Source organism: Eulemur rufifrons, chromosome 2 (assembly GCF_041146395.1).
Source record: "Eulemur rufifrons isolate Redbay chromosome 2, OSU_ERuf_1, whole genome shotgun sequence".
NCBI lineage: Eukaryota > Metazoa > Chordata > Mammalia > Primates > Lemuridae > Eulemur > Eulemur rufifrons.
This window is the reverse complement of record NC_090984.1, coordinates 112,427,387-112,452,442: the sequence shown is the minus strand read 5'-3', so window position 1 is coordinate 112,452,442 and position 25,056 is coordinate 112,427,387. Positions and strand designations below refer to the sequence as shown.

The window sequence follows — 25,056 nt, the reverse complement described above, 5'->3', positions numbered from 1 at the left end:
AGTAGAGCAAAACATATCATCACTACAAATGTATGAGCTTTACATCTTCTCAGTAGCTTCTTTAATAAAATAACAAGTTACCTAGATGCTCAGAGGCAGAGTATGGATTTTCCTTCCTAATATTTTAGAATTAAATTTATTATTTTTATCATTGATGACTCAAAAGCAATGGAGGCTTAATGTTATGATTTCAAGAAAGAACCTGGTTATGATGTTGCAGAGCTATAATATTTTGATCTTTTTTCAACTGGGAAAAATGGCACTTAGGAAAACGAGACGCTGAAAATATTCAGAAATGAAAAATAATAATATATTTTCTCCCTCAGAACTAATCTCAACTTAATTTGAATTCATGTATGATACAAAGTACTTAAATATTTTATTTTCCAAAAATTGACCTTGAATGATAGGAATTCATCAAATACTCCTGCTCATTGTATCTATCTGTACATTTTATAGAAAGGGCCAGACATACAGCTGCTTAGTTTGTGCGTTAGATACAGGCACCAGGCTGAAGGGGTGAGTGTGGACTGAAATCTAATAAAAGTTTTGGACACGGTGAAGTGCTTCCTGGTATCAGCATGTCCTTCCTGTCTGTCCCCACCATTCCTCACCCCCAAGGGATGTCTTTTGCCACGAGCAAGGAACTAAAGCACTGCAGGCAAGACCAGCCAGTGCCATGATGCTCTTCCCACCCGAAGGGGCACCTTTCTCATTGCCATCTAGACAGGCAGTGGCCATTTAGGCATGCAATATTTGACTACCTTCCAAAACATTGCTGGAGGCTGATTTAATTGGGTGAGTTCTGACTAGCCGAGATTTTACTATGATAGGGGGCAATAATCGATGGAAGTTTTCTAAAATTGTTGGGCCACTTACTACTCTTTGGAACCTGAGGACATGGTTCTTCTGAAACTCTTCTTGAAAAATAATGACCTAAATTTGGAAAGAAATGAAAAAGAATTATTAATATCTTTCATAAAAGATACAATAAGACTTCTAGAAATTATAGTTTTCAACTTAACTTTGATTCTTGATGAAATTCTTTTGCAGGTCCGAGTGGATCAATATTTCAATGTGTATCAGTAATATTAGATGGCTATTAAAACTGTAGTATTAGAATCTAAATATAGGAGGACTATACAAACTGGAAAGAGATGCTCTTTCTATACTCGGCATTATTAATCGACCACTGAAAGAGTAGAGCAGGCCAAGCAATGTGATGTGGTCATGGAGAACTGGGCAACAGTCAAAGTATTAATAATCCCAACAAGACGGCATATCTGAGTAAATACTTCAAGATGACCACATGCTTGTTGTGATTTCAGGAATGTAACAAAGGTTTTCCCACCTCCCTCCCCACTCATCTCTTCCCCATACTTCTTTTATTTGTTTGACAATACCTGATGGCTTAAGATTTATTCTTCACTACTTTGGCTTAAACGTTCACCTGCTGTTAAAATGCAAATACCTCCGGGATGGAAAGAACATTGTCTTTAGGCATTAGTTCTCTCAGAGAGCACAGAGAGGACACTCGGATAGAGAGGATAATATAAGAGGATAGTACCCCACAGTTGGGGAGATGACAGTGAGATGGGAAAAGGGTTGAGACAGTTTCAACTACAACTTCCAGTGGAATTGACCCCATTCCAGAGATCAAAACTTCATGTAATCAGTTCTGCATTGGGGATGGTAACTTGACTTAGAGATTAGTGGGTCACAGACATCAGTCAGACAGCTCTGGTTTGATTTTTACTTCCATCTCCAACGAGCCAAGTTTACTTGGACAAGCTCTAGCTTCTCCAAGCTCCAATGTCTTCTTTATGTGCCTAATACACACCTGGCATTATTTTAAATGAAATCATGGTAATAATAATATTGATCTTCTAGGATTGTTATGGAAAATAAATTGGATAATCTTAAAAAATGGTTGCTATGTGCCTGGCAGAGAGTAAGAACAATCTTACAGAGAAAGTAATCATAAAATGATTGCTTTAATCAGTGATTTCTTGTGCAATTTACAAAGCACTTTCACATCTATTGTCTCCTTGTAGAAATGCTGTAGGCAGAACTAGTCAGATATTTAATACCTCATTTTATAGATGAGGAGACCGAATGAAGCTTGGCATGATTCACTTGCTTAGTTGTACAGTACTCCCTACTGAAAAGGATGGCTGGCTAAAATGTACATAAGTTGCCCAAATACTTTGTACTTATTACTGATCTTTATTTTATATATACAAAAACACAGTAAGGCTTAGAGAGATTTTGAGTTTCTTTTCTGCAACCCGTAGTGAAAAAGATGCTTTTAGGAAAAGTATGAGTTGGCCAAATGTCTGTACATATTGATAAAAGGGTAAAAAGTGTTACTTGACGTGTAGAAAAGGACATGGGACAATTTAATCTCCAATAGATAAAATTATTGGAAGTGTCCTGTTGCCCTTCATCTTTCCTTGAGTATTGGAAAACTTAAAGAAGGAAGAGATTTAGACTGGAAGTAAGAAAAGATTTTTACCTCACCAAAGGTTCTTAAATTTTGGAAGCCTATCAACAAAGGCTTTGAGATTGCTTTCACTAGATATATTTAGAAATCTTGGATGGTCATATATTCTGTAGAGAATCCTGTTTAGAAGTGGAAAACTGAACCACGAATCTTGAAATAACCTCTTTCAAATCTGGTTCCATGATTCAGCAAACAATTAACTGACTTAGCTATAGGAGAGGAAAGTTCTAACATTACATTTGCTCCAATCATTTTCAACCAAATAGTAGCTTTAAAAGGAGCAAAAATGAAATGAATATATATCAAACATTCCCATTGGTTGCTGAGGCTATGTCCTAGCCCCTACTGAACAAAACCTTTTCTACTGGTCAGAATATTCCAAGCCTTTCATGGGCTCTCTGTGAGAAGCATCTCTCATCATACCCAGACAGAAGGTCCCTCTAAAGAATTTTCAACTCTGCTAAGCTGACTCTGGGAATAAGACTTGCTCATCAATATTAATAAGTAGGTTATTGAGAGCACGTGTGTCTTCTACATGCCTTCATTTTTGGTTCAGATTAAAATCTTCCTAGAATGACATCAAAATCAGAGCTCATTCATTATGGTGTGTGACCTCGCTGAGTTCTTGTTTTTAAATTCAGTAAAATACCATATGTGCCTGTCAACTTGGTGTGTATATGTGAAAACACTCATCCATCTCTGAAACATGGCCTTTTGGGGGAGAAGAAACAGAAATAACTTCTTTGAGTAAAGCCAAGGAAGGAGAAGAGAAACTTGAGTGAGTGGGATACAACTGCCTTCTACTCTGTGGATACTGGCACAGATGCTGAGTTTTATAGAAGATGATAAGTTATTTTAATGAACTGCTATGGTCAGGAAATAATTTTTTCCTTTTTGACTCAACTTACGTTTAGGTATATCATGACATTAAACACTACCAGATAGCAAAACATCAATGTCATTAAAAAAAAGATGGAAGGACTTTTCTAGAATAAAATACATTAAATAGACATAACAACCAAATGTGATCTTTGATTGGATCCCGGTTCCCTTATTCCCTACATGCTGCTATAACAAAATGTCTTAAGAGACCAGGATTTGTTCTGAAAGATTTGGATTCAGTCAAAAGGTCGCATTCAAGGATCCAGAAGGCCACAAGTGGCCCCCAGGCTGCAGGTTTCCCACCCCTGGACTAGGTAATTCATAAATAGTAGAAATTTATATCTCATAGTTCTGAAGGCTGGAAAGTCCAAGATCAAGGCACCAGCAAATTTGGTGCCTGGGAAGTCCTGCTCTCTGCTTCCGAGATAGTGCCTTCTTGCTTCATCCTCACGTGGCAGAAGGGCAAAAAGAGACAAATTCCCTCCCTCAAGCCCTTTTATAAAGCCACTAGTTCATAAGGGTGGAGTCTACATGACCTAATCATCTCCTAAAGGTCCCGCCTCTTAATACTAGTGCTTTGGGGATTAAGTTTCAACATTAATTTTGGATGGACACAAACAAACCTTAGCATTGGCTTTTTTCCTCTTCCTGTTTTCTTTTTTCCCTCATGTCAGATGAGTAATGTGCCAACGTTGTAACAAGATTGGAGGGAGGCACATCTCACACATGCACGCGAAAACCCAATCATCACATTTACGAACTACAAAAGGATCCCGCAGCACTGGTTTTTAACCAAACAACTGTAACTTTTCTGTGTGTTTGAAAATTTTCAAAATAGAAAGTTGAAGGGAAAAACAAAAATATTCTAGCTCTACCTTAAAGAAAAATTACCTGGGGTTATACTTTGGTGGCAACCCAGAGAGAAGAAATCACCTTAAAACTTGTTTTATGGCTGGGGATGGGGAGCGGCCCTGGAGTAGGGGCTGATAAGAAACTCCTGAAGTTCTTGGGGAGGCAAAGTAGAATTTCCTAAGAACATAATGGATGGAGAGGAGAAAACCTATGGTGGCTGTGAAGGCCTTGATGCCATGTATGTCAAATTGATATCTTCTGACAGTCATGAATTTATTGTAAAAAGAGAAAGAACATACACCAACGTCAGGAACAATAAAAGCCATGGTGAGTGGCCCAGGTCAGTTTACCGAGAATGAAACCAATGAGGTCAATTTTAGAGAGATCCCTTTGCATGTGCTATCAAAAGTATGCATGTATTTTACCTACAAGGTTCGCTACACTAACAGCTCCATGGAGATTCCTGAATTCTCAATTGCACCTGAAATTGCACTGGAACTGCTGATGGCTGCGAACTTCCTAAATGGTTAAATAAAATAAATTATAATAAACTGTTAAGTTTTCAGTATTTAATACCTGTAGTTCAGTTAGTAATTTTTTCATATATAGCATGTTGCCTGTATGTAATTGAACTATAAAGTTCATTGCAAAGCAGATTATCTTCTGTTGCATGCATAGCAATCAGGGGTGAAATTTATTTGCTACATCAACAAATTAAGGACATTTTCACAAATAGAAATAAATAAATATGCCAAAGAAAAACTTGTTTTATGAGAAGCAGGATTACAGCTCTGTACATTTTTGCTAAGATATTTGGCACAATGCCTTGGAGGAGCTTAAAAAATACTTTCTTAAGATTTAAAATAGACAAACTTACAAGGGAAGAGGATGAAGCTTGCTCCTGGTTATGAAACATGTTCATCAGCCTGACACTTTAATTACAACTTCTTTGGAGTCCATAGTATATTGTCCTCATTAATCCCCAATCAGAGGTTTGAGTCATCAGAATAAATCTGCAGGATTTACGCACAGAGTTTGTTACTGCGCAGCCAGGCTTCATGTTTCCAGGAGTAGGATACATGACACCCTCTCTGCCCTTTCACTGCTGATGTGTCTCCAGTGTTTCCAAGCCAAAAGCAAAGCCCAAGATTAGAGCAACGTATATTTAAGGGTGTGTTTGTGCAGATGCTGGTTGGGACAAGAAGACAAATGTAGGAGTGGTTAGATGCTGAGAACAATGTGGAAACTTTTCTGGGGAAAGAAAACACTGCTGGTAGGAGACATTAAAGTTAACGTCTATGTATAACCCTAACAGTTTCACCACTGAGTGGGTATACGCAGGGTGTGTGTGTGTGTTGGGGTGGGGGTATCTTCACAAAATGACCCGGAAACCTGACTGTAGTTCTTTTGAGAAGAGGACTTGGCGGTATGTCAGGATGGGGAAAAGATGGAAGATTGGATCTCTTCTGGACTTCAGGGAAGAATGACGAAACCAAAGGGAAACAATCCGAGGCAAATTAATGAATTCATTCTGATATTCGTGAATTCAAAGTAGATTCTAATCAGTTTCATTCCCCCCTCCCCTCCAGCCCCGCCTTCTGTTTGCAGAACCAGCACTAAGCAGGATTCCCCAAGCCGCATCATCACTCCCTGTGATTCGCTGTCCCAGGAAATTTTCCTGCCTCACCCCGGAATCCGTGTTGGACTCTTCTCTGGCTGGGCTGTTCATTGCCAGCCACCCCGAGACGCCCCGAGCAGGCAGGCAGCACCCCCTCGAGTCTCACAGCCATCCCGGGCTGTGGCGTAGGGAGGGGGTCAGGGAGCCAGCCAACTCGGGGAAACTTCGCGGCCAGGGATGACTGGGGGTTTCGGGCTTCCCCAGCCTGCCCTCTCCGGGCCACGCGGCATCGCAACTGTCGCGGCGCCCGGCAGGTTCTGAGCTGCAGAGACCCGGGCGACAGGCAGTGGCGCTTTACCACTGGATGCCCCCGGGACCGGGCCGCAGCCAGTCCCGGGCTCCTGGTGGGGGACGGCGAGTGCAGAGAGACTTTGCGCCACGATGCTTTGTTTTCCTGCCGCAGCAACGCAAGGCGGCCTCTTTCCACCAGACTTAACCCGCCCCAAGCAATAGCTATGGAAGTTGCGGCGGCACCGAGGGACAGGGAACCGCTTGGCGCGGCGTCTCTTTTGGATGTTTTTTCTCTGCACAGACCACTTCTTTCCTTCTTTGGGTAAGTGGAATCCAGTCTGTAAATAACCAAAGGGCAGAATTGAAGGTGATGGAGGGGGATTGCTGTAACCCAAAGGGTTAATTTCTTAGGAAGGGGTCTTTCCCGTACCCCCGCACCCCGTACAGTCCGTGCCAAATACGCAGTTGAGGAGCAGTTGGATTTGATTTCAGGCGCTTTGGCGGAGAGGGTGCTGGGATTTATTTACTTCTTTATTTCTGGTGGATTTTCTTTTTTTTTTGTGGCCACTAAGTTGTCTTTGTCCACATTCTAAGAAGGGAGAATAGAAGTGGAGGTGAAAGCCCCAAATGTTGGTGGTGGGAAAAGGGAAGGGCGGGGGGCAGGGGGAGGCACCCAGTGATTTAGCAGAGGGATAATCACAAGGGCCAGTGACTACCGCAAGTCTTTAACCCAGACCAGGAGCACTAGACCCTGGTTCTGCTCCCCCTACCCCCAACTCCACCCCAAACCTCTCCAGCCCCCCCAGTTCCGTCCTGCTCATGCCATTCTGGAGAAGGTCCTTGATTACCCAGGGACCAAAATAACTTCTAACGAGGATCTACAACCTGTCTTGCACACGACGGATGCTCAATAAATGTTTGTTGATTGTCTGAAGGATGATGCATCCTAAGCCTGCATTTTTATTTTTTTTTTGCCACAGGAATTTGCCTTGGACAGTGAACTAATTCCCTGATGTAGACCCTAGAAAACAAGGATAGCCCAATTCAAAGGAAGAAAGGCTGGAGACTTAGATAACATAATATTTAGATCTTCATTGCCCAAAAGAACCCATCTAACAGCTTCAGGGTCAGATTCATGTGTTCCAGGGGCCAGATGAGTTTACAAGGTTCTGGCACAGAGAACATGGGGCTTTGGGTCATGCAAACTTGGGTTTGAATCTACGGGTTGTGACCTTGGGAGTGTTTCTGTATCTCTCCGAGCCTTGATCTTCTCATCTGTAAAAGGAGGCCAGTTAGAGCTTCCTCAAAGTGATGCAGGGAAAATGAATAGAGAGAAATATGAAAAGTGAAGGGGGCATATTCATTTTGCCTCCCCATCCTCAGAGGATTCAAGAGAAAGCGTATCTTTCTCTGCTGACACCGCTTTCTGATTCCGATGCAGGTAAAAACATTGAATTGCAGTGACTGGGCTGGACTCCAACTGCCTGTGTGTGAACAGTTAAGGAGGAGAGGGTAGAGCAAGGCTTGTAAGCCTTTTTTAGGAGCTAGAAGCAGCTCCCTTTGGACTTGAGAACAGATTTACATACATACTGGTGTCCCTGAGGGCATGGCTGGGAGAAGTAGAGATTCCTTGCCTCATTTCCCTCATCATCCTCTCAGTTTTCTTCTAGTAGACGAAGGCAAAGTGTGGAAACAGAGTCAAAGAAGGTAGCTCTGAAGCATCTGGGGAACCTGCCAATTAGATTGGCACTGGTTTTGCCTGAAGGGGGCCTGCAGAGAACTTGGGGCTCCAGCCAGGGCTGCCTGTAGGGTCAGTGACAGAGCACTTACCAACCTTTCCCACAGACCACAGTGGACCTCTGTGGATCTTGTCTTGGGACTCAGAAACCTGGATGTCACAGTGGGGGATGGATGGTGAGAAAGATGCTGCTGACACAGGGCTCCCCAGAAGCTGCAAGGAACCCTAGAGTGACATGTAATTCAGAGATCAATTGCTGGTGTAGGGTTTTAAGCCCACAGCTGGCAGGCTTGGGAACGAGCTGGGCAGTCACTTGCTATTTCATAAGTAAAGGCAACAACAATCTAATTTGGCCTTATGGTACTAGACAGTAACGCCCACGAAGGCATGGACCATGTCTATCTTTTTCCCTGTCATATGGCCAGCACCTAGCACAGTGATGGACATAGAAAGATTCCAATATATATGTCGAATAAACAATAAATTTAAGTAACCTTATCTATAGATAAGCCAGAGTATCGACTTAAACTACTTCCTATCCAACATTGCCGCATGCAATTCATGCCTTCATTTATTAAATATTTCTTGAGCATCTACTACACGCAACGCTCCGTTGCTAGGCATCCGAAGGAATTTGTCAGCATCATTCATGTCGATACTTGCAGTGACCCCTTCAAGAGCACCTCAGCACCACCTGGCATTTCAGGAGACTGAGGCCCCTTCCACAAAACCCTGAGGGGTTTCAGGCAGGGGCGCTGAGGGATGGGGGATGAGGAGAATGCTCCAGGTTTAGCTTCTTTCTGGGAACATGGCTGGGGTCCCTTCGCACCCGCCCCAGCTGCGTCTCCGGGCTCCCGGGCTGCCGATTCCCGAAACTGCCGGGTCTTGGCAACTCAGCTTTCCTCCGGGGCCGCCGCGCCTCTCTCCAGCCCTCTTTCCAGCCTCGGATCTGCCGCCCCTGTCGGGCTGCAGGTAGCTGGGGAAGAGACCAAGCTGCGCCTGGGGAGCGAGGCTTCCCCTGGCGGGGAGAGCGCAGGCGACGCAGAGCAGTCCCAGAAACAAAAGGCTCATGGCTGGCACCAGCCTCCTAGGAGTGCGGCGGGGACGTGGGTTCGGGGCTCCGGCGGGAGAACCAGGCGCGGGAAGAGACAGGAGGGAAAAAATGAAGTGAGAAAAGAAGGGGAGGGGGCGCCCAGGGTGGGAGCGGTGAGAAGAGGTGACCCTCCGAGGCTGAGGTCTGCGGCGGGGCCGCAGCGGCCCTTCCTCCGCCTCCTGCAGCGCCTTCCAGGCAGCCAAGCGTGTCTCCGGCTGCAACTCCACCGAGCGCGCCGCGGCCGCCTCCACGCCCGCCCGCCGGCCGGCCGAGCCAGTGAGTAGCGGCGCGCCCGCCGCTCGCTCCCCCGCCCGCCGCGGCGCTCCTGACGCCGCACCCGCCGCCTCCCGCCGCCCCGCGGGCAAGTCCGCGGCCGCCCGCTGCCGGGGGGCGGGCGCCTGGGTCTCAGCGCGGCTCCCAGCCGGGCGCCTCGGTCCACTGCGCGCCCCGCGCCCTCCAGCCTTGGCTCGGCGTCTGCGGCGCGCGGTGGGGCGGGTCGCCCTCGCCGCGCGCTCCCCGGGCGCCGCGCCACCCCTACGTCCAATAGCTTTCGGGGAGCGGGGAGTGGGGGGCGTCACCGCCGGCGAGGAGCCGCGGCCGGGGTGGGGCGTGTGCGCTCTGCGCGGCCGAGCGAGGCTGACGTGCCCGCTCAAGCGCGCGCCCGGGAGTGTGTGTGCGAGTGTGTGTGTACGGGAGTGTGTGCGCACACGCCTTCGGGGGCCGGAGTGACACTGCAGTGGGCTTCTCCCTAGCCCCGGCCTTCCGACTGCTCAGCCTCCAACCTGCCGACTTCGCTTTTGGGAAGCAGCTCGGCTCTTCCATCTTCCCAAGCCTTCCTCTCCATCCTTTCATCCACCCCTCTCCGTTCTTACTTTTCCTTTTACCCACGGGGCCGCGGCCGACCACCCCTCAACTGGTGCAAACACCCAGGCTGTCCCCAGTCCTCTCCCAAGCCAATATTTTCCCACCTGTCTTTCTCTGGGGTTCCTCCACGAGCCAGTCCAAGGCTCCCCCATCCTTGGAAATTGTTTTGTTGGACTGCTGTACCGAGGCGCGTAAAGCTTGAGGACTTTATTATTATTTTGATTCTTTTCATTTCCTCCCCTTCTGGGCAACGGAGCAATGAAATTTCCAATCGAGACGCCAAGAAAACAGGTGAACTGGGATCCTAAAGGTTGGTATTTCCTACTTTTGGCCGCCCTCGCCCTGCCTCCGTCTCCGGCGTGTGCGCGCTTCCATGAGTGGAAGCACTCTTGCTCCTGGCACCGCGTGTCCTGAGGCTGGGAAATTGGCCTGGGAGCGGCAGCGCGGGTGGGAGGAGGGCGGAGGCAGCGTGGGTTCCGAACCCAGATAGTGCCCGTCATTATCACATAATCATTGTCCCCCCTGGATTGTTTCAAAATTTAAATAGACCAAACCGGCCGTTTGGCTTAAAATTGCACCGTATCGGTATTTGCTTTTGACTTTGAGTGTGCCAGTGTGTGTATGTGTGTGTGTGTGTGTGTGTGTCCTTTGTTTCTGGTGATCTTTGTCTCTCTGTTAGATGGGTGGGGTGCCTCCCCCTGGACCTGGAGCTGCGCCGCATGCTCGAGGTGTCCTCAGCGGGAAAAGGTTTCCTGGCAGCAAGTGGGGTTCGATCTGCAGCAGCCGTCCCTGGGGGTGGCCCTTCTCGCAGGGCATGCAGAATAATGGGGCCCACGGGGCCTCCTGAGTCTTCCCTCAGTCTTTTACCAAACCTGGCAGCTTAGTTAGGCTTAGGTCGGAGCAGAAAGGGGAGGAGGGGTGGCTTGAGAGAAGGGTGGGGCCAGCAAGGTCTCAGGAGGAGCACGCAGTGTACCCGCCCGAGAAGTGGTGTGGTTTACACGCTTTTATGAATGTTGGACCGTGTTCCCCCGGCGCAAAAGCGAGTGATTAAGACAGATTTGTGTGTGCCTAGTGTCTGTAATTAGCATACAGATGTTAAGGCTCCTCATGAGTGATCAGTATGGGAACAGAACAAGTTGAAACCGCTTGTCCGGTTGTGACAAGAATGCTCTTTAGCATTGCTCTCAGCTCACCTGAAGGCAAGTCGGGCTAGGCAACGCCTCTGTGTGTATTAGGGTTGAAATTTGTTTATGTGAAGTGTGTGCGTTTAATGTTCTTTGTGAACACATTTCTTCTTTTTATCCAAACCGGGATGAGGAAACCTGCTTATTTGTTAACCTCCTATGAATTGACTGGCTATCGAAGAATGAGTGAAGAGGTATTGCCTTTTTTAAACATTGAAGCTGTTGCACCTTAAATGCAACCCAAATCGTCTATTTTGTCTCTCTTTTAAATCTCTGGAAATATGGAAGTGTGCCTTGGCTTTTGGTGGGGGAGAGATGCCTGCAAAATGCATATATTGAATACCTACTATATACCAAGCACTGTCCTAGGCATTGGAGACACAGTCAGAACGGGACAAAAGCTCTGCCTTCTCGAAGTTTACAGTGAGGGAGATAGACCTAAATCAATCATTGCATGGATGAGTGCATAATTAAATGTTTATACATGTTCTCTGAAGGAGAGCATCAGAGTTTTAAGAAAGTGTCCTATAGAAGAGATTGACAGGGACTAAGGAAGGTGGGTGGTCAGGGAAGGCTTCCCTGAGGAGGTAACAGTTGTACTTAGGCCTGTGTAGGTGTTAGTTGTCAAAGGAGGAGGGGAACTGTTGCAGAAGAGGGAACAGCCAGGGCAAAGGGCCTGAGGCAGAAGGAGCATGTGTATTTGAGGAACAGAAAGGAGGTTCCAGGGCTAGAACAGAGAGCAAGGGAGCTTGTGTTTTGAGATGTGACTGGGGGATCCATGGGGTGAGACGCCAAAGCCCTTGTGTTGTTGGAGGTGGGGTAGTTTTGTGGGGTGGGAAGAGGAGTGTAGTCTTTATCTTAAGCCACTGAAGAGTTTCAAGCTGAGGAGTGACATGATCTGAACTAAGTTTCAAAACAGGTGGTATGTGGCTGTTGAGGATGTGACGGACCAGATACAGTGGTGGCCTGGGCCAGGGTGCTTGCTGTGGGGACAGAGTAGGGCATGGAGCAGAGAGAGCTGTGGGGGACAGTGTGGAGGTGGAAGAGTTGGGATGACTGGACGGCAGCCAGGGAAGGACTAGTCTTGAAGAAAAGCTCCTGAGTTGAGGACTTGCTGAGTGAGAGATGTCCCTGAGGCATCCAAGGGTGTGTCAAGTGGGCAGCTGTCTAAACGGTGGGGTCAGGCTCTTCAAAGAGCTCTGGTAGAGAGGCAGCGCTGTGCGACTGATTTTGTGAGGCTGGCCTTCGCTCTTCACATCTATGTAGAATGATCACCAATCTATATATTGGTGTCACAGTGAGAAACACAGATGAATTTTATAGCCTGACACAGTGAGGGAAAAGTGTGCAAATAGCATCTACCGTTACCACCAGTGGTGCTAAAAATGAAAAGATTTCAATAAAAATAGCAGCATTTAATGAGCAATCATTGCATGCCAGGTGTTTAATGTACATTATTGCAGGTAATTATTTTCACAGTACTTATCTGATGGTATAAGTGTTATTGTCCCATTTGGCACTTGATTGCCATCACAATACCAACACCACTGAGCTGCCTTCCAGTGAGGTTCTCTGACTTCATGCACAGTTATTCCTGAAGGTGAGGGTGACACTAGCCTTTCCTAGCCAGGGGGTGGAGGCAGGAGGAGGGTGGGGAGGGACGGTGGCATATCTCACATTTGTATAGAATTATGTGCCAGGTACTGGTCTAATGCTTTACATATATTAATCTTCACAAAATATTTTATAATAAATTAATCTTCAAAAAAAATCTCAGGAGGGAGACATTATCCTAATTCTATAGATGAGGGAACTGCGGAACAAAGAGGTTGAGTAACTTGCTCCACGTTGCACAGCTAATCGGTGGTGGGACAGGACTAGAATCTGGGCTCTTAAACACTCTGCTCGTCTGTGTCTCTTAAGTTATTGGGACCTCTGGCTCTTACTGGTGAGGTTTCCAAAGCCCAGGGACTGGAGAAGCTTGTTGGGAGGAGAAAAAGGAGAAGAGAGAGGATGAGGAGGAAGAAGAATTGGAAGAGAGAATGACAGAAAAGAGGAGGGGAGGGAGGAGAAATAGAAGCGAAGCAGTGATTCAGCCTTCCCTTAGTCATTCATTTCTCCACCAATCCATCTAGCTAATGGTGTCTTTATCTCTGTGTCTGGTGGACAAGTCACTGGCCACTGGAAAGAGTTTGTTTCTGTTTTTTGGAGGTTCAGGTTTACACGGACCAAGTGTGGTTAGCAGGGCAAAGATGAAGGGGAACTCAGGATTAAAAAGGAAAAGTGGAGGGACAATTCCCATTACGCAGACTGTAGGATTTGGCTGTCAACAGACTTTAACCTTCAGGTGGAGGTGCTCACAAGTTGTGGAAGGAAGTTGTAATTATAGTGTTTTGCTTACAGCCTCATTTACCTGACAGTTTAATAGCACAAAATGAAGGTGGTTTGAGAATAGATTGGTTTTGATTGCACTTGGGTGAATTAAGCAAAGCACTGTCAAGAGGTGTAGGTGAAAAAATAAGACCTAAGTGTAAAATGATTAGTCTCTGGTGAGCTATGGCTTTCTTCCAAACTCATAGAACAGAACCTGCAACAAAGAGAGGTACTGTTTGTGTAAGACCTACACAAAAGTAGATTGGCATGAAGTCTTAGCTTTCATAGCAGAATTTATGTGCATTTTAAACCACCAGGATCACTTGTTGATGATTTTTTGCTTAAAATTGGTATTTGCTTCTTGCTTATGTACATCAAGAGCTTTTAAAAACCAACATGGTCAGCAAACAGCAATTCCCTGACTAGAGGCAAGCAGATCAATATGGTATAAAAAACTCCAGATTTGGGGGTAAAAGAATTATGTTCTACGACTAGCTGTAGCAATAATTAGCTGTGTGACTTTGGGCTGCTCATGTAGCCTCTCTGGGCTTCACTTTCCTCCCATGTGGGAAGGGGCCACTGACATTGCCTTTCTCTACCTCTTTGACTTTGTCTCTTACACTTCCCACCTTGATCTGACCTTTGGGCCAGTTGTCTTCCTTCTGTTTCTCAAATAGATCACACTTGTTCCTGTCTCAGGGCTTTTGCACTTGCAGTTTCCACTGCTTGTAATGTATGTTCACATGGCTGGCTTCCTTCCATCATTAGAATCTCAGCCCAAATGTCCTCTTGTTAACAAGAGCTTCCCTGTCCCATCATTGCCCACCCTGTCACTTTCTATTATGTCAACTGCTCAGTTGTCTTCTTGGTATTTTCCAGGATCTGAAACCATCTTACTTATTCATGGGTCACATTTGATGCCATCCTCCTTCACTAGCACGTGAGCTTCTTGACTTTCTCTGTCTTGTTCATTGTCATACTCCTAGTGGCCCAGGAAGTGCCTGGCACACAGTAGACACTCTAACACTTTGCTGAATGAATGGGTGGTTGGCAGGATGGATTGGAGAGGGTTGAAGGCTTTATGCATTGCAGAAATTCTAGGACTACTCTAAGCTACAAATGGCAAAGCACAAATAAGGAGAAAGGAAGGATATCCCTAGGGAGTGGGATATCAGAAAGGACACTACTATTCCCACTGCCTGGCAGGCTGCCATCCCTCTAAAGCCTCCGATGGACTGTTTTCATTCTTTTCTTCTCTTTCACCAGAAATGAGTAGGCTGCATGGGACTGGGGTGGGGTGGGTGGGTGGACAGGTCTAGCCCAACAAATGTGGTCAGTGTGCAAATAATACTTTGGCTCATATTAGTTATTGGAGTGTGGCTATTTCTAGGTACTTTAATCCATTTAAGAAAGAAGCACAGCTGTAGAACTGTAGCTAGATTTTTTTTTTTTTTTAAAGGTACACTTTTGGTGCATACTTTAATGCAGACTTCCAGAGAGGCCCATACCTTATGTGTATAGCACCTTTCAGTTTACAGAACGCTTTTTACAAATGATCTCATTTGTTCTTTAAACAACCCTATTTTTGTAGATATCAGAATCTTAGATTTACTGACGTGTAAACTAAGATGTAGAAAGGATAAATGATTTATTTGGGGGCCCAAAGCTGCAAACAGGCAGAGCTGGGGCCCACCAAGTCCTTTTGATGTGTACATCCAGGACAATTCCCTTTAGGCTTTCCTTGCTTCCAGGGTCTTTGTCCCTTCCACACTCTTCTTCCGTTCCTTCACACCCAAAAGTGTATTCAAAGGTTTCTCTGAGAGACTTAGAGGAAGCAGTCTCTCTGTCGATCAGCTAGTCTTTACTTGAAGCCTGTTTTCAGTAGGTTGTACTTACTTGCCCAGGCTGACACTAACGTTATCCTGTCAATTCAGGTGAAGACCCTTGGATCCCACTTCTGCTGTCTGGCTAAAAGGAGATTTAGGTCTCTTGTGAATGGAAGCCACATGTATTCAACTTGCTAGGTTGCTTAAGTGCTGTCTTTATTAATATGTTTCCAAACACATTTGCATAGCTTAGATTTTCTGGAAAGAAAATAATCTATTTTTGATTTAATAGTCAACTTTCAGGAGATAAGCATTCCAAATGGGATTAATAATGTGCCAGAATCACCGCAGTTATCCTAGAAAGTACAGAGAAACGAGATTCCAAAGATCGTCTGGGCCAAGATTTGGTTCAGGATTCCTTTCCAGCAGTGTCTAAGGAGCTTCATTGTACTTTTGCCAATCCCAGCGATCACTGGGTAGAATTAAGACTGGACAGGTTGACTTTGCTATTCCATCCCCTTTCCAAAATGCGTGTGCTTAGGCGCCTATAGAACCTCACCGTAAACCAGATGCATTTAAAAAATACAATATAGTCTTGTCCCCAGTGGGGAAACTTCAGCCACAACTGAGATATGGTTTGAAGTATATTTAATATAGGCACAGTGAGCTAGTGGATTTCTTTTTACTTTTAGTCCACAGGGAATTAGAGAAAGAGTTGAATGATAAAACAGAAAGAAGCCATTTTACTAGTAGCCAATTAGGAGGTTTCGGTTTGGACAGCTCCCTTGGCTGAAGGAGAAAGGTGAATGAAAGTGACAGGCTTTTCCTGTACTCGGATTCTGTTGTAAAGGGCACTTACTGGGTGACCCAGATAAGGTTAGAATCTGTTAGGGGCTCAGCTCTGCGTGGCTTGTTTATGAAATCTACTTAAACGTGGCCCTCGGGGTGCAGTTGCTGTGTTGGTTACACCCACCTGGCAGATCTCTCTCTGGAAGAATTGTGGAGGTGAAAGGGACCATCTACTTCTGGGTTCTGGTCCTATGGGTGCTCTCACTGGGGACTTTACGGTTTACCTGTGTTAGGCTCATTCCCATAGCCCAGAATGGGGAAATAAAGACCTCATATGTACTCTCTAGAACATTTCTTTGTGGTTTGCAGACAAAGTTGGAGATATTTTTCTCCCTCATGAGTGTCAGAGATTGAGTACTACGAATTGAAACTGAAACCTGACTTTCTAATCCTCTGTCTGAGGTTGGAGGGAGGGGGTAGCCATTGGCAAGGGAGGGTGGAGGTCAGGAGAGGAATCGAGTTCTCTTCCCTTGCCATTCCCACTGCCTGGGAGGTAGGGAGGGGCACTTGAGGTGGTGGAGGTGGGTTTGGGGCGTGGATAGGATTTCAGGAGATTCTAGTTTTTAACTTCATGTCTCATCACTTCCCATTCCCATGGAGGTAACTTTGAGTCAGAGTTAAATGGTTGGAAAATGTAGAATTGGAAAGGAAGACACTAGATTTTCTGTCCTACGTAAACCAGGGAATCATAGGGAACTTCTTTTTCACTTCCACTGTGGGCCACCGCCCCCACCCAGTTCCTGCAGAGTTCTGCTTTCAATTGCTGTCTCTTCTACAAAGGATCCGCGCCTCCCCCCCACCCCACTCAACTACCCAATGTAGGGAGTTGGTGGTATTTGCAGTGTAAAAAGAGATGCTTGAAGAGACAATGAATATTTTCTCAGGTGATGGAGAATCAGGAAGTCACAGTGACCTTTGCAATTCTGATAGAGCTAGCAACAGTTTCACTGCCAGGAAATCAGTTTCTTATGTGCAAGCAGACCTGGAGGTCCCCCAAATAGTAACACACCAAATATTTTAGCAGGATAAAGATAAATAGTATAACTTATTAAATTTAATGTGATACGAGCCTGACAGTCAGAATAGAGATGCTCGGTATCTGGTGTGATAAAATATTTGACAACTAAACATTCACTCACTTTGTCATATGAGACAAGAAGTCAGGCACCAAATGTTTAAGAAAAATCGATGGGAGAAAAAGCTTATAGAGGAAAAGGTCCTATTTATTAACTTATTTTTTTCTCTGCAAATTGGGGACAGTCTGTTGTTCCTCATTTTAACTATGGACTAACCTGGGTTCAATATTCCTGGATTCTAATGGTAGAGAAGGTTGATTTAGCCAAAGACAATCATTTCTCATGGTGGAATTTGAGGCCATAGAGGAAGTAGTTATGGTAGATCTGGTTCAGTGTATACATTCTTACAATAACCTGGTAGGAGATAAAATGCACGTTATAGTCATTGAATATAGACCCTGGGTAAGATGTTATCCCTGTACCTTGTAGGAGTTTAGGGTAGGAGGACCTGGGTTCTAGGGCTGGCTCTGCTACTCATACAGAAAGGAGGGAGTTGGGTTGTTGATTGTTAAGATCCCTTCCTTCCCCGATAGTCTTAGATAGCCTATGTCCTAGTTTGAGCTACATCATTTACTAGTGGCTGATTTGGGTAAGTTGCTTCATTTCTCTGGGACTTGGTCTTCTTATCTGTAAGATAGAGATAATTACAGCCAGTACTTTATTGGTTTGTTATGTGCATTAAATAAAGTGATCCATGCAAAGCTCTTAGAAGAGTGCTAGAGCATCCTAAGGGCCCCAGGAGTGGTACCTGCATTGTGCTGTTATCACCGTTGCAGGGGTCAACCTTTGGAGTCAGGGCAGGCTCCGGATCCGCCTCTGGAGAAGCATCTAGTTCACCATCTAGATCATCTGGAAGGGTTGCCCATATCAGAGCCCTTCTGGACTCTCTTAGGCTCCCAGTATTCTTAGTCTAGGTTTTTAAAAAAACCATTAGACCAGAGAAAAGATCTATGAAGGAACATGGTTTGGAATCATCATACTTGTGTGAGTTACTGTTCTGCTAATTTTATTAGCTGTGTGTCTTAGTCCCTTTGGGGTGCTGTAACAATATACCATAAACTAGGTAGCTTACAAACAACAGAAATTTATTTCTCACTGTTCCTGAGGCTAGAAAGTCCAAGATCAAGGTGCCAGTAGATTTGGTGTCTGGTGAGGGCCCACTTTCTAGCTTATAGAGTCATAAAGTTAGCCCACATTTGGGGAGGGGAGGGGGTGATGGAGGCTTCCTTTGGAAAGCAGGAATATCAAAGAATTTGAGGACATATTTTAAAATCACCAAAGTATTTTAATTCTTTTCCTATTATTTATTGAACGTGTGCTAAGTGCTAGGCTAAGTGCTTTATAGTCATTAGCTCATATAATCCTCTTTATAATCCAAGGAAACAGGTGAAATTATGACCCCTGCTTTCTGAATGAGGAGGCTGAGGCCCATGGAGCTTAAGTAACTTGCCCAAAGTCACCTAGTTAGTGCAATGACTTGAACCCGGGTCTGTCTGACTTAACTGAGCTCTCACCTCTACCTTGTATGTCTGTCTCTGATAATCCTGCATTACAGAAATCTGTTTAATTTAGTCTAAGCCTGGATTTTCCACTTAATCACAGAGCCATGGTTTATTTAACTTCATTTTTACCCTTTCTTTCACCCATTGCTCGAAACATTATTCTAGAAAGACAGAGAGCATGATGATGATTTATCTAAAATATGAATGTACGGGCTTATAGTAGATCCCAGTATACCAGTCAGTCCAAACTTTTCGTGTTATTCAAACACAAAAAGCATCTATTGAGCTTGTCTTACGTGGGCACTATGCTATGTGTAAATCTGTAAAACATTAACAAAAAGCCCAACCCCCTACGTTAGACCCTGTTTTTTCTCACTGTGAAACCAGAGCCTGAATGTGAAAACTCACAGTCCAACTTCTTTTTACGACCTCCCTTCTTGTACAGATTCAGTGATTGAAAACTCAACCTCCTTGAATAAAGCCAGAAAAAAACCCAGGATGGCCCCCAGGCAACAGAAGTGCCAGGGAATGGGTGTCTGGTGCGTGTGTGGTGTGTTTCTGCAACGCCTGCAGGCCACGAGTCTGCGTGGCGTGACGGAAACGCAAGTCAGAATGCCGCCGAGATGGCAGGGACAGTGTGCCTGGGGGTGACGGGCACACGCAGCGAGAAGCCGAGGGTGGAGGGAGGACTGTTAGCGCTCCTTGTCATATTTCCAGTAAACATTTTTTTTTTTTTTTTTTTTACAATCTTGTTGCTTTTTCTGTACATTCTTGAGAAAGTGATTTCCAGGAAGCAGGGTGCATGCGATGCCTCAGAGGTTCCCATCTTTCCAAACATGACACGCCCGGCTTATTCCTGAGGTGGTTTTATTAATATATTCAGCAGAAAGTTTTGGAGCTTCTGTGTTCTGGGCAGAGGAGAGTGAATAGGGTTTCTTTTGAGCAGCACCATGGGCTTGAGAATGATCGGGAGCTGGACATTGTTGAATATGTCACTTCCCACACAAAACGGCAAAGACAGGGTCTGGGACAGAGTGAGAGTGGAGTTGAATGGGGTTGCCTAGGGCCCCCCGTCTTGTTCAGGAGCCAGCACTCATGGCGTCAGTAACCATAGTAACCAAGGGGTTGAGACGGGGAGTATAGGATGCCAATTTGTTGTTGTTGTCTCCCTCTGTATTCTTTCATCCAGACATTCCCCCTATCCCTCCACTCCCCACCCCACCCGCCTGGACACAGTGACTGACAGTGGTTTCTGTACCGGTGATTTTAATTTCCAGCTAACTTTACGTGTTCTGAGGCCCCATTTTCAATTCCTGGATCCACAGTGGATTCATTATGACGCAGAATAAGCCACATGCACATAATTTCCTCAGTTTTTCCATTTTTACTATGCAAAATGGGTCATAAGTCACGTAGTGTACATGCTCTAGATTTAACTGCAGCTGTGCATAACGGTGGGGGTTCATGACACGGTATTTCTCATAATACTGTTGTGCTCACGGTCTGCTTGAGATGTTGAGATTTTTGGATGTGTCCTAAACAAACAGAAAAGCCGATGAAGCACAGGAAAGAGAGCCCTGGTCTCGGTCAGGCGATGTGGATTTTGGTACTGGCTGGAAAGCGAGGTGTGGCCTGGTGCCTGAGGGTGGGGAGGTGGGAGGTGGTCAGATCATGCAGGGTACAGTAGGTCTTGTTAAGGAGTTTTGTTTTTCCTGAGAATATGGGAAGGCCTTGAATGGTGTGAAGTGGGAGGATGACACAATGAGATTTCTGTTCTAAAGATTATTTAAACCACTCAGAAATCAAATGATTGATTCAGCTAGTGTTTATGAAGGTTACCTGCTACGTGACAGGCACGGTGCTGGGAGCTGGCCTTACCTGGGTTGACTGTGTGTTCTTGTAGGGATCATAGAAATTGTTGACAAACATTTATGCAGGACAAAGCTTTTCTTGACCATATTTGGCTTATAACAACCGATTCCAAACTTCTGGTTGCAAATGGGAGGTCTATCTTAAAGCTATGGCTGCCACATTTTCAATTTCTGTTAATTAAAATAATTTTTTCCCTGTCTTTGTTACACGACCCTTGATTCTGTGATAATTTACATATCTGGAGTCATCAAATCAATAAACCAAAAACTATGGCGTAGTCATATTCTCTTGTACTTCAGATGCCTTTTGGAAGCATGTGGCTATTGGTCCAGCATAATGGGCCTAATAATAATTGCCCCTCCATACCCACTGTCACTTTGTTCCTGGTGCGTCTGGAGGTATTGTGACATTGGGGTATTTTTCCTTTGACTGTGATGGGCCCCCCGCTGGTTGTGTCCTTGTGGCCTCAGCTTGGAAGGCCTCCCCAAAGCCTGAATTAATGAGAGGCTGTGATGTGCTGATCCTTTTCTCTGGCAGGGTGAGAAGACAGTTTCTATAGGAGCGTGGCTGCCTGCTGCTAGGGCAGTAAGCTCTTCGTTCAGCCTCAGTTCTAAAGACAGGCAGAGCAGACAGCCACGGGGGGCGGGATCTGAGGAGCCCTGTAAGTCTCTCCCCACAAGGGACCCCCACCACTCCTTCCCATGATAGGTGCAATCTCTCAGCTACTTTATTCATTCACCCATCGGGCTATTCCATAAACATGTATTGAATGAGTTCCTGCAGAAATGGGGCTAGGCATTGGACACAGAGAGATGAGGCAGAGAGGTGAGAAAGATCGGCGGCTGTGTACCCAGAGAAGTCGCAGTCTAAGCACTGAGAGAGGTACGCAGTCAAGTAATTATGATACACTGTGATACATGCGTTGATTGAAATATGGATTAAAACATCATCCCAGAACACATCTTGTTAAAATGTAAATATAGTTCCTCAGGGTAACATGCTAACTCTCAATTACCCATGGGTCCAGCCAAATTAATCATTTCTATCAGAGAGCCGGGCCAAGGGAATGGAGCACAGGGCCGGTAGGTGTTGATGGGTTGGCGTAAGGTGGGAAAGAGGAGAGTCAGAAACGTGGGTGATGGGCTGTGTTGAGGTGCCCTGTAGGAAGCAGACTGAGGGCCCTGGAAGGTGGAGGTGCCTGGAGTGGAGGAGAAGGGGGCTGAAAGCAAACTTGCACCTGTGCAAATGTTGTTCAGGGCTCGCCCTGCTCTTGTTAAACTCAGTTTGGAAATTGGAAGGGACTTTTGAGACATCCAAGCCCAATGAGGCTTCTCAGAGGGCAACACTGAAGTCTAGATTGGTCAAGTGACTTTCACGTGCCCAGACAGCAAAGAGGGGATAGAGCACATCTTTGAATCTTTATCCACTGGCCTGCATTATTCAACAGTGCCCCTCATGGCAGTGCCAACAGGTGCTGGGGCTTTTTTCCTCTTCTTCTTTTTTTTTTTTTTGGTATTTATTTATTTATTTATTATTTATTTTTTTATTTTTTTGTGAGACAGAGTCTCGCTCTGTTGCCCTGGCTAGAGTGCCGTGGCGTCAGCCTCGCTCACAGCAACCTCAAACTCCTGGGCTTAAGCGATCCTACTGCCTAAGCCTCCCGAGTAGCTGGGACTACAAGCATGTGCCACCACGCCCGGCTAATTTTTCTATATATATTTTTAGTTGTCCAGATAATTTGTTTCTATTTTTTAGTAGAGACAGGGTCTCACTCATTACTCAGGCTGGTCTTGAACTCCTGAGCTCGAGCGATCCACCCGCCTCGGCCTCCCAGAGTGCTAGGATTACAGGCGTGAGCCACCATGCCCGGCCTTTTCTCTTCTTCTTTTGGGAAAAAGAATCAATGAAGAGCTACCGGCTCTACTAGAGCCTGGAACATACTAGTTCTGAGATTTCAAATTAAATTCTTTATGTTTGTAACAGGTACAGATGTGAGTATATATTCAGCCTCTTGGAGAAGACACCCATTCATTTATTCAGTGAATATTTACCTACTGTCTTCTTTGTGCTGGGCAAAAGAAGGTACCTACCTTCTAGGCCCTGGAGTTACAGTGATGAACAAGATGAAGTCTCTGCCCTCATGAAACTTACCATTTAGCCAAAGCTTAGCCTCTCTTACAGATGCTCATGTCAACGTCTGCGTTTTAAATATCTGTTCCAGGCACACATTTGACAGGTGAAGGGGTTCAAAAAAATATCATTATAAGGATGAAAATGGCCCTTCTGATGTTCCATTGCTCTGCAAAAAGTGCTTAGTTTGAAAATTTAGTATGGAAAGAGTGTTGATCCTACTGAAGGCAGTGTTTCTGGTTAGAAAATTCAGTGATTTCAAAGTCTTCAGAGCTGCCTAATTTATATTTCAATTTTGTGAAGAACCTTTGTTAATTAGGAGTATGTGGCTTGTGCATTTATACTGGGATGAGGCAGGAGTTTGAGTCTTCCCCCATGATGATGGCGTGTAAATTAACCTCCAAGGAACTGCAAAAGGCCAAAATGTGAGGGACTTAAATACACAGGCACACACACACACACACACACACACAAACTCTAGCAGATGGGAACTTTTTGCTACATGTGATTTCCAAAGCGTCTAAATTTACACGTCTTCTGAATAGGGGGAAATTGGGATTTCTGTTTGCTATGTGCCTGGCAGGTTCTTGACTGTGTCTGGGCTGCTGGGGCAGCCTGAGGCCAGCAGGGAATCCAAGATGCCAGCCTGGGTCACAAGGGCTTAAGGAAGCAGCAGATGTTTGGACCAGCTGGGGTGTCCACTAAGAAACCAGGGGTAGTGGAGTTTGAGGCAGGTTGTGTGGGGCCACACCTCCTCGGCCAGGACTCTCAGCGGGGTGGCTGGGAGAGACCTGTAGGCACCATCCCGCCCACAGTTACCAGAGGTTTCTTCCCTATTTCAAACTGGTCCTAAAGATTAAAGGACCTGTGGCTGGGGGTGTGAGACTCAAAATGAGACCATGCACACAAAGAGCACAGCGCCTGGACACAGGAGTCACCTGATAAATGATGATGATGATGTTACTGGCAGGTAACACCCATTCACTGAGGGTCTTCAGTGCATCATGCACAGTACTCAGCACTCAACACATAAGATATAATTTATTCTTCACAACAGCTAAGTCCCTTTCCTTGTTCTTCCAGTTAATATCCTAATGTTTAGCCAACTGACCCGGATGTTCATGGCTTCCAAAGAACCTGCCCATAGTGAGGCCTCCATATCTGTTTTTTTTTTTAAAATAGCTTTATTAAGGTATAATTTACATACCATAAAATTTCCCTATTTAAAATGTCCAATTCAGTGGTTTTTAGTTTATTCATAGAGTTGTGCAACCATCATCACTATCTAATCGTGGAACATTTTCATGGCTCTAAAAAGAAACTCCATATCCATTAGCAGTGACTCCCCATTTTCCCTGAGTCTCTCCCGGTCCTTGGCAACCATGAATCTACTTTCTGTCTTTATGGATTTGCCTATCTGGGACACTTCATATAAACGGAGCCTTACAATACGTGGCTTTTTGTGATTAACTTCTTTTTTTTTTTTTTTTTTTGAGACAGAGTCTCACTCTGTTGCCCAGGCTAGAGTGAGTGCCGTGGCGTCAGCCTAGCTCACAGCAACCTCAAACTCCTGAGCTCAAGCGATCCTCCTATCTCAGCCTCCCAAGTAGCTGGGACTACAGGCATGCACCACCATGCCCGGCTAATTTTTTCTATATATATTTTTAGCTGTCCATATAATTTCTTTCTATTTTTAGTAGAGACGGGGTCTCGCTCTTGCTCAGGCTGGTCTCGAACTCCTGAGCTCAAACGATCCGCCCACCTCGGCCTCCCAGAGTGCTAGGATTACAGGCGTGAGCCTCCGCGCCCGGCCTGTGATTAACTTCTTTCACTTAGCGTAATGTTTTCAAGGTTGGCTCATATTGTGGCATCTGTATCTATTTTGAATGAAGAGATGGACAATCCTCTGAAACAGTAGTATTAGCTCCATCTTGAACATGAGGAAACTCTGATGTTCTCCACCCACCTTGCGGAGGATATGGGCTCATGGCTGTAGACCTACGTGGTGGCTTCTGAGACACGTGTTGTCCAGGCTGGTTCTTTTGTCCATTTCCCAAAGTTGATGAGAGCTGGGAAAGTTAATAGAAATAAACATGGCAGGAGAACTATTCTTTCTGGGGCTGTCGGCTGGCAATCCAGTCACTGAATGTGAAGGAGGAGTTGTCATCTTTCTTGCCGCATCTTCAATAGTAGGTTGTAATGAAACACCAGGAAGAGTAAGGCGGCTTCCCTCCTGCCCTCCCAGACCAGAGCATTTCTTGAGACATGAGTTGGAGTGTCCCTTCCTCAGTTGCTGTGACAGCAGGTGGGGTGGTGCGCACGGGTGTTGGCAGAAGGAAAGGCCTGGTACAGCAGTTTCTTGGGCTGGGATGTGTGTTTTCTTTGATCGTCAGGGAACTGACT

General features: G+C 45.4%; 1 protein-coding gene, 1 non-coding gene and 1 pseudogene across 2 annotated transcripts in view; 2 read left to right on the top strand and 1 right to left on the bottom strand.

Moving 5' to 3' along the window:
* Positions 1-4,053: 4,053 nt before the first annotated feature.
* LOC138381220 (small nucleolar RNA U13) lies at positions 4,054-4,157 on the bottom strand. Its single transcript, XR_011233130.1, has one exon. It is a non-coding gene; the product is annotated as a small nucleolar RNA U13 (small nucleolar RNA).
* Positions 4,158-4,425: 268 nt separating this feature from the next.
* Positions 4,426-4,768, top strand: LOC138398634 (elongin-C pseudogene; annotated as a pseudogene).
* A 5,331-nt stretch (positions 4,769-10,099) lies between these two features.
* Positions 10,100-25,056, top strand: part of KCNK10 (potassium two pore domain channel subfamily K member 10) — a 116,415-nt gene continuing 101,458 nt past the window's right edge. The window contains exon 1 of the mRNA XM_069465197.1: positions 10,100-10,151. Within this exon, the coding sequence (XP_069321298.1) occupies positions 10,100-10,151 (52 nt within the window). The remainder of the gene's footprint in view (positions 10,152-25,056) is intronic.